This window comes from Austrofundulus limnaeus, unplaced genomic scaffold, assembly GCF_001266775.1.
Source record: "Austrofundulus limnaeus strain Quisiro unplaced genomic scaffold, Austrofundulus_limnaeus-1.0 Scaffold149, whole genome shotgun sequence".
NCBI lineage: Eukaryota > Metazoa > Chordata > Actinopteri > Cyprinodontiformes > Rivulidae > Austrofundulus > Austrofundulus limnaeus.
Window position 1 is genome coordinate 48,522 of NW_013952551.1, and position 10,029 is coordinate 58,550.

Here is a 10,029-nt window from a genome sequence, read left to right on the forward strand (position 1 = left end):
CCTCTTGCGTGCACGAGCAGCTGGATAGAACAGGTGGAAATTTACGCACGTTTCCTGAAGGTAGAAGAGTTTGTTGAATCTGACGTGACATGTTCGTACGAACCCTTTGTACGAACAAAAGTAAGAGAAATTTAGGATAAAAATACGAACATGTTCTTGCATGAGGCCCATTGTTCCTCTCCATTTCCAGTTTCACAAGGGCATGCTCGGAGGTATTGACAATTTATAGGTGAAACACTAATATTTAGTTTTTAATCTTTTCTTAGAGACAAACCCCTCCAATCAAGTGTTTTTCCAGAGTAAACCAGGTATCAACCTTTGATTTTACTCTAATACTCTTGTTGGTGATTTAGGATAGTTTTAGCTGAGCTTGCACTTCCATAAAAGCAGCACTTAATTTGTGATTGATTTGAACTAATACAAAAATTTGTCATCAACATAAAAACAAATATTTCTGCACTTTGCAAGGCTTTCCGCTGATTACACAGCAAGTTTGCAAACTTTGAGTTGAATTTAGAGTTTTGTTGGACTAAGGAATCATAATAAAAAATATTATATATAATCTTACACCAACTGAACATATTTGTGTTAAAAAACTGCATTTATGTTTGTGTCTTTGATGGTAACTTAAACTGTGACAATTTATGACCAACTCTGGACAGTTACAATTATGTAAGGATAATCATTTATTTATAGTGAATGTGTTCAAATCCAGTGGTGATTAGGTAACAGATGTTTTCCTTTCACAGCAGAGGGCAACAGACCACACATTAACTAATGGTTTGTTGGTTATTTTAGGGGGAACTGAGTGACCTTATTGCCCACTTAAGTGTTCTGGTGCACACTGACCCAAAAGTACTAATTGGTCACATTCACATGATGTTCTTACACCCGTGAACAGGGAGACATTTTGTCTTTGGGGTTGTTGAAAGTGCAATTATTAAATGATGCATAATGATCACCATGTTTCATAGGTTAATGCAGGATGTTCAACTGCTCCATTTTGAAGTCTGTACAGAAGCTGGTTAGTAACAGGATATTTAAACAATAGTGTGTTCAATGTATCAATAACAAGCAAAATTGCATTCATTGTAGACCACTATGTGTTTGAACAAATACAGCAATAAAGCACAACTTAACAAAATGACTGCACCCTTTTATTTTGGATACAAAAAATTCAGGTTTTTAAAAATCCTTAGCTGTTCAGACAACAAACGAACTATTAACTAAAATGATCAGCTGTATAATTTTTTGTTTTTGATCAGCCAGATGTATTATTTTCTTACATATTTATGGTTATTTCTGTGTTACATAATTCAATACTGAAAAAAGTCTAAATCAAAAGATTTTAGCTAGAGAAATTTACAATACAATAGGATTTATAATAAACCAAAACTGTGAAATCGCATCTTCTCATTGTGGTTAAACAGTCTGTTGCCTATTTTAGAATTTATTCTAGTTTGTGTTAACCCAAGATATTAGCTTTAACCCAATTTGGTTTAATTACTTAAAACCGACGGGATTCATTGTTATATATTCTTTCAAATAATAATTGACATCTCAAAGTCATTTTGAAGACACATCTTGACAACAGAATCAACAACTTGCCTTAATCTTTATTATAATGTATAATTTCCAGAAGACATAATTAATTTTTTTAATTAGTATAAAGTGCTTCTTAAGCTTGTATAGAGCAATCTTGTTAGCGATGCTGAATCACAAATATCACCTAATCCAACACCTCAGGGTGTGTGGGAAGACATCATGCCAGATTTTGCAGGGTGTGTGTTAAAAACTAATGTTGGGTGTTTCTAAACACACACCAACAGCACGATCTGTGTGTTACATCAAACAAGCTGTGAATCTGAGATTGTTTCAAAGTCAGCAGCTTCACAAACTCCTTCCCAAGCATCACACAAAGTTTACTTTTACTAGCATATGAACATATTTTTATCTTCAGTGGTATTATAATTGAATATTCCACCAGTATACTACTCATGTTGAAATTTTTTGTCAGATATGGAAATCCTGCAAACCTTTTGTTGTTTTTATAATATAATAAATAATAAATAATTTAAAGGTTTTCTCTATTTCTTGTTTCAGGGGAAGAAAAAGGACGGTGTTTCACCATTGAATATGTGATGCCCACTACAGTCCACATGACATCTGAGTCCACTGTCAGTGTACTCAGTAAGTAACTCCTCATTTAGAACAAGCTTTTGCAAGAAGTTGTGAAACATTTTTATCATAGGTCTGGTACGATTTACTTACTTATAACTTCCTTAAGTCATAAGAATAACTTAAGGAAGTGTGCAAAATTTACAAACTGCATGTTCAAAGTTTTATCCACAAAATAGGTAAAACAGGTCTTTAGGGTAATAGCTACTATTTAAGAAGATATTTTGCAAAGACATGTTTTCAGTGAGCTGGTCCCTCAGTACCTTGAATTACAGTAATTATAGTTGTCCAGTCTAGAGAGGCAATACAATGTACAAGTTTTTCAAAAGAAAGACAAACTTTTAACAAATTATCACATCTTTCAAGGTCTGGTTCAAGTAATTATAGCATCCATCCATCCATCCATTTTCTGTACACGCTTCTTCCTTTTCAGGGTCGCGTGGGTCACTGGTGCCCATATCCAGCAGTCTATAGCAAATGATAAATTATTTGGGTCAATGGCTTGTTTTGTTTTTTGTTTTTTTCCTCAGAAATTCACAAGCTGCTACCAGGCAGGCATTAACCACAGACCTATCAAGATGGCGGGGCAGATTTGTATCTTGTTAGCATAGACTGCTGTGGTTGGTCAAACCAGTGTATTTGTGTTTCAGTGGTTTCAACAGCAACTTCTTTTCATCTCCCTTAAGCCATGATCAGTGCTGGAGTATATTCTGACTTTTTAAACATTTATAAAGATTTTATCACTTTAGGTTTTAAGCTTCAGAAATTGTTGTTTGAGGTAAACATTATTGATATTTTTAAAACTATCTCTCATAGTTAAACTTCTGTACAAAAGGACAGTGAGTAAATATTTCAATTCTCTGACAAATTTAGACTTTCATCACTTAATTAATTTCTCCTGCATTTTTTTTACTTACACGTCACATTTGTAGGTACAGTATAATGAGATTTCGATGTTGATTTGAAGGTACAATTTTACCATTTAGGAGCAAATATGTATTCAGAGTTTTAGTTGATATCAGGAAGTTCTGCCAAATTAACAAACTTGGAAATGACCACTCAGTGATTTAGTCTTGATTAAAATTTATTGCTGCAGTTTTCTGATTAATGATAAGCCAGTATTGACAAATAGCAAATGTTTCTCTTTATATTAAGTTTAATCTAAAGTCAAAACAGCCAGAGTCATTTACATTCAGTCCACGCCTCTGTTCCCTTACTTCAACTCTTCTGTGGTTTGTGTTATTTCTGGCCCAGCCCTTGTGAACTAACCACTGAAGATAAGAGCTCTGTGTTTATGAAAAATGTAGGAGTGCCATTTTCATTTTTTAACACCTCCTACAGAGGGAACATGCTGGGAAATACATGACTTGTAGTCCGCATACAAGCAGTGAGTGATTTTAAGACAGCCACTTCAGATCTAATACCCCTGGTGTCCTCAAGATGTGGACTAAAAATGGATTTTTGATGTCAAAGATGTAATAAATTGCCCAACAAAGGAAAAACTGGTGCAGAACAATTGTATCCTTTTCAACTCTGAACACTGTCATTCTCCTCTTTATGGATTTCAAGGCAGACAATTCAGTAAAGTGATTATCTAAGTAAATAAATGATTGACAAATGTCTTCATCCATTTTTCAAATGACTAAGAACAAAGGAAATATTGGTGTCTGAATGAAATCATGAAATGCAATAAATTTCACAACCTGTCTTTTTAAGAAAAAGAAAGGTATCACAAGAAAAGAAAAACATGAAATTTGCTGATGTCAGAGTTAACGCTGAAAGAAAATTTATGGAAATATATAAAATGAAATCAAAAAGTATATAAAAGTTTCTTTGATTAAAATAATGAATATTGGGGTGTATTGTTGTTCTCAAAATATGGCATATTATGGTCAAATTAATTTGAACGAATGTAACATAACTGACTCATTGTGAATCAAAACAAATGTATTTCAAATTAGTTTTTCTAAGTGGCTGAAAATCTGCAAAAATTCTGATAAATAAGTTTGTGATGTAAGCCAAACTTTAGTGTTGTGGCATTAGACATCAGCTTCACTGAGCTGGCAGACAAACTTTTGTTGTTGTTGTCAAAAAAACAGAACAGGGGGCATCTAGAAATGGTGCCCCTAACTCTCTTGGCTCCCTGCAACTGTGGACAGTCTTTCCTCAAACAAAATTATGTTCCAGCTATCTGAGATCAAAGAGTCAACACCAAAACCCAAGAAATTCCTTCATGAGGAAATATCTCAGTTTTGTTTGGAAAAATAAAATAAAAAACTTTATGCTGCGGGCTTTTGCAATATTTCAAAATTCTTTAAAACTTTCAAAAGCTCTGTCAAACTCTTCTGCCTTTTTAACCTCATTCTCTTCTCTTCTGTTCTCTAGAGATGATTCGTTCTTCCACACCCTTTCCTCTGGTCAGCCTCTTCTTCATGTTTATTGGTTTTGTGCTCAGTAACATTGGCCATATTCGTCCACATCGCACCATCCTGGCCTTTGTTTCTGGAATCTTCTTCATCCTTTCAGGTACATTTCTTGTACACTTCCAAACACATGCAAGGGGTTGAAAAAGAATGTCATTAAAAAGTAGTGGTGTCCCAATACCAATACTGGTAACAGAATCGGGCCCTATACCAACATTTTTACAAGTACTATTGGGTCGTTTTGACCTGTAGGACTTCAGAAGCAGCTGATGGGTACCGGCATTCCAAGCAGATTGCGGCTCGGGTGGTTGCTGAGGCAATAACTCGGGTCTGGGAGGAGTTCAGAGAGGCCATGGAAAAAGACTTCCATACGAGGTGATTCTGGTCCACCATCTGGTGTCTCAGGGGGGGAAAGCAGTTCACCACCAACACTGTTTATAATGGGGATGGTGCACTGCTGACTTCAACTCGAGATGTTGTGGGTTGGTGGGCAGAATACTTTGAAGACCTCCTCAATCCTACATCTTCCAATGAGGAAGCAGAGCGTGAGAACCCTGGGTTGGACTCTCCGAACTCTGGTGCTGAGCTGGTTTAAAAGCTCCTCAGTGACAAGGCGACGAGGGTGGATAAGATTCGCCTGGTGTTCCTTAAGGTTCTAGATGTTGTGGAGTTGTGTTGGTTGATGCGACTCTGCAATATGTAGTGGGAGAAGTTCCCCTGGATTGGCAGACTGCAGTCCCCCCTTTTAAATAGGGGGACCACCATCCCAGAGTGTGTTCCAACTGTAGGGGGATCACACTTCTAAGCCTCCCTGGAAAGGTCTATTCAGGGATCCTGGAGAGGAGGGTCCATCGTATAGTCGAATCTCAGATTCAACTAGAGCAGTGTGGTTTTCGTTCAGTTTGTGGAACAGTGGACCAGCTCTACACCCTCAGCAGGGTCTTGGAGGGTGCATGGGAGTTCGCCCAACCAGTCTACTTGTGTTTTGTGGACTTTAAGAAGGTGTTCAACCGTGTCCCTTGGGGACTCCTGTGGGGGGTACTCCGGGAATATGGGATACCAAGCCCTCTGATATGGGCTGTTAGGGCCCTGTACAACAGAACTTTGTCTACATTGCTGGTAGTAAGTCAGACTTGTTTTCAGTGAGATTTGGACTCCGCCCAGGTTGCCCTTTGTCCGATTCTGTTCATAACTTTTATGGACAGAATTTCAAGGTGCAGCCAAGGTGTTGAGGGGAACCATTTTGGTGACCTAAGGATCACATCTCTGCTTTTTGCAGATGATGTGGTCCTATCAGATTGTGATCTCCAGCTCTCACTGGAGCAGTTTGCAGCCGAGTGTAAAGAAGCCGGAATGAGGATCATTGCCTCCAAAATCTGAGACCATGGTCTTGATCTGGAAAAGGACAGGGTGCCTCCTCCGGGTCTGGGAGGAGGTCCTGCCCCAAATGGATGAGTTTAAGTATCTCGGGGTCTTGTTCACGAATGAGGTAAGAATGGAGCAGGAGATCAACAGGTGCATTGGTGCTGCATCTGCAGTGATGCGGGCACTCTACCAGTCTGTCGTGGTGAAGCGAGGGCTAACCCAAAAAAGGAAGCTCCAGATTTACTGGATGGTCTACGTTCCTACCCTCATCTATGGTCACGAGCTGAACCAGCCAAAATGTTTCCTCCGCAAGCTGTCTGGGCTTTCCCTTAGAGATAGGGTGAGAATCTCAGTCATCCGGGTGGGACTCAGAGTAGAGCTGCTGCTCCTCCATGTCGAGAGGAGCCAGTTGAGGTGGCTTGGGCATCTGGTTAAGAAGCCTCCTGGACGCTTCCCTGGTGAGGTGTTCCAGGCACGTCCCACTGAGAGGAGGCCCAGAGGAAGACCCAGGACACGCTGGAGGAACTATGTCTCTCAGCTGGCCTGGGAACACCTTGGGATTCCCCCAGAGAAGCTGGCCCATTTAGCTGGGGAGAGGGAAGTCTGGGTCCCCCTGCTTAGGCTGCTGCCCCCTGTGACCTGTGACCTAAGTGGAAGAAAATGGATGGATAGTTGGAATACTTTTTGCAAATTTTTATTCACCATCAGTTTTGTTTGTGTATTTTATATTGGTCTCCCACAGGTCTCTCTCTGGTTGTTGGCCTGGTCTTGTACATCTCCAACATTAATGATGAAATGCTGAACAGGACCAAAACGAACGAGGCCTACTTCAGCTACAAGTATGGCTGGTCATTTGCTTTTGCTGCCATCTCTTTCCTGCTCACAGAGGTATTAATCATTCATGTTTTTTTTACAAGTTATGCCTATTTTTCTGCTTCATACTTGTTTTATATAAACAAAAAATGAGTGTGTAAAAAAATACCCATTGCTTAGTCTCTCCTTCCTTTCAGACTGCAGGCGTCATGTCAGTGTATCTGTTCATGAAGCGCTACACTGCAGAAGAAATGTACAGACCTCATCAGGGCTTCTACCAGCCTCGCCTCAGCAATTGCTCTGATTACTCAGGCCAGTTTCTCCATCCAGATGCCTGGGCAGGACGCGGCCGCAGCCCCTCCTCCATCTCCTCCGAGGCCTCTCTCCAAATGAACTCCTCCAACTACCCTGCCCTTCTCAAATGTCCAGAGTATGAACAGATGTCCTCTTCTCCCTGCTGAGGCAGAGAAACAGTGGCACTATTCTAACGCTGTTTGAGTTATTTTGATCTGCCTTGGACCAGACTTATATCTGTTAAATAGTTTGATATCATTCAGCTTGAAGTATTTACTTCAAGAGAAAAAAGAATGCTTGATTTCGCTTTCCCTCCTCAACTGCTAGTTTTTATTCACTTTTTTTTTTTGGTTTTGTAAGAAACAAAACAGGAGTTCAAGGTTAGCTACATTGGGTCTTGTTTCAGGCAGGGCTGTTCCAAGATGTGAGAGAAAGTAGTTGGACAAGTTTGTACTTTTGCTTCTCTCACACTTACAGGTGTTTAGCAGCTACATTTACAGTTTAAAGCTAGATAGAGAACTACAGGAAACAGACGCAGACTTTGTGCATTACAAACACAAACAAACAAATGGTTTCGTGAGTAATTTCATCCAGAAAAGCTGCAACTAATGGGTGAAACAACCTGCTGTGGGTGTGGAAGGATCTCCCTGTTCCATGAGGAGATTTCCGTGGCTTAGAGCTGTTCTTCTCTTTGTGCCGTTCATGTTCTTGTGCACTTTATCGTCTTCACATGCATGTTTTTGTCATGTTCAGAACTGAAGTTTAGAGCTAACAGTTTCTAGATCAATGGCAGATTTAATAAAAAGACACAATAAATACAAATTTTAATGTCAAACAAACCATAATCTGACAAATCTTTTAGTCAACCTGTTGCTCTATAGGCTGACATAAAGTAAGTGTTCTTTTATATATATAAAAAGGAATATATTTAATGTTTATTATATTTGTTTTTCCAATGTTAAACTATTCATGTTTAAATTTTTTTATCTGGACAACAAATCAAGTTTAGTTTACTTATAATGCATTTTAGACTCCTTTATGTTGGACCTACAGTATTTCTTGTTATAAAACTTTGAGTTTTGTGTTAGAACTGTCTCATGTATGTGAGATGCTTTAAATGCCTACATTTGGTTTTATAAAGATCAGATAAACGTTTACTGTATAAATGTATATTGTTGTAAAGAAAGCAAATATGCATCATTACTTTCATAATGTGTCGTGTGCAATAACATGTAGAGCAGCTTTAAATCAGTGAAGACAAGGCAGTATAAACTTAGCACAAAAAGTGAGAAAATGTGTTTATTGTAACAATTTTGTTTGGCAATAAATCGCATTCTGTTGTAAAGAGTGTTTATTTCTCATAAAGGGTGTCACATTTGTTAGGAATAGACTCTGCTACTCTTGGGTTTTGTTTATTAGATTGGTTGATTAGAGTCTGAAGAAACAAGACATGATGGAAGTTTAACAATTTCTTTATTCTATGACCAGGGACCTCCGTAACATATGGAAGAACCATACACATCCACAACAGCCTGATGCCTTGTCTTTATGCAAGCTGCACAGATTGTCCTTCAGATTGTCCCCCAATTTGCAGGTATACAGACAGATTTCTTCAAAAAATATTGTTCAAATTTATTTAAGTCTCAGAGCTGTAAGGAAGTGTGTTCCCAAGATCCTCATCCTCCCCTCCCTCCTCTGCCGCTGCAGATGCTTTTATCTCTGCCCTCTTGTTCTCTCCTCGGCCAACAGTCCGCTTGTCTAAATTATGTGAAAATTACAGATTTCTGAGAGTCAGGTTAACACCAAGCAATTTTAACAAATGTGGCACCAAATAGAAATAAACAGGCTTTTCAATACTACAGGATTTATTACCAAGAAATGTTTGTGCAACAAAAAAAATTAATGACCAAACACAAATTTCTTTACCTTTTGTTCTAAGTTTAGAAACAATAAAAAAAACTTTTAATCCTAGCTGTCTATAAAGTTAGTCGAGCTAGTCAGTATAGAAGTTGTAACTAACCATTTTCAAGGAAATCAAGCAGAATAAGGACAGAATTCTTTAACTAAAAAGAGTTTTAGATATGAAAAAAACAAGACATTTAGATTTTTGTGTTCAATTCGAATTGTGAATGAATCAGCTGGAATAAAGTAATATTCTCATATGAAGCCCTTGTGAATGTAAATATGGGGCCCCAAGTGTAAAATAAAATGTTGAAAAATGTCACTAACTATTTTTTATTTGTCTCTCTTTCTGAGTGTATAATCGTTGTGAAAATTTTTCCATTAACATTTTTTTAGTTATTTAGCTCACTGTTGTTACATTTTGCTATGTTTTATGTTTAATTTAAATGTTTAAATGCAAATATTAAATCCTGCATCTAAATGTTTATATATATGTTAAATCTTAAATGTTGCAGCTAAATGACAAAGCTTACATTTATGAATTTTGGAATGCACTTAAAAAAACCAGCCACAACTGCGAGATTGATGTTTTATTAGGGAAGCGTTACCAGTGAGTTTTAGCAGTGTTAGCAGTGGTTGCTTATCTCATGATGATGATGTCATAACGAGAGCCACACATCGTCAATGACAAAGGCTGTGTTCCATTCCAAAATACATAAATATAAAATAACATTTAGCCACAACATTCAAGATTTAACTTTTACATTTAAATTTAGGATTTAACACTTAAATTTAACATTTAATAAAAATGGGCAAAATATAAGAACATTAAGCTAAATAATAAAATGTTAGTAGAAAATTTTAAAGTAGGATTTTACACTCAGAATGTGAGCTAAATAATGAATATGTTAGAGACATTTTTTAACATTTTATTTTATTTTGGTGCCCCATACGTACGTAAGATGCATTGAAGGAAACCCTGCTAATTGAGATTCCTCTGCATTAAATACCTCTCCTAATGATATTATAGTCTTGACACAATTTACAGAAAATT

At 37.5% G+C, this 10,029-nt stretch overlaps 1 protein-coding gene across 3 annotated transcripts in view; it reads left to right on the forward strand.

Moving 5' to 3' along the window:
- The window catches only part of LOC106523250 (voltage-dependent calcium channel gamma-5 subunit), a 24,409-nt gene extending 15,991 nt beyond the window's left edge, over positions 1-8,418 (forward strand). The window contains exons 3-7 of one of the 3 annotated variants that reach the window (XM_014016625.1): positions 267-308; positions 2,104-2,190; positions 4,564-4,704; positions 6,709-6,854; positions 6,977-8,418. In XM_014016625.1, the coding sequence (XP_013872079.1) occupies positions 267-308; positions 2,104-2,190; positions 4,564-4,704; positions 6,709-6,854; positions 6,977-7,240 (680 nt within the window). In that variant the 3' untranslated portion in view covers positions 7,241-8,418. The remainder of the gene's footprint in view (positions 1-266; positions 309-2,103; positions 2,191-4,563; positions 4,705-6,708; positions 6,855-6,976) is intronic. The other 2 variants (XM_014016628.1, XM_014016627.1) reach the window with 2 other exon arrangements.
- Positions 8,419-10,029: the final 1,611 nt, after the last annotated feature.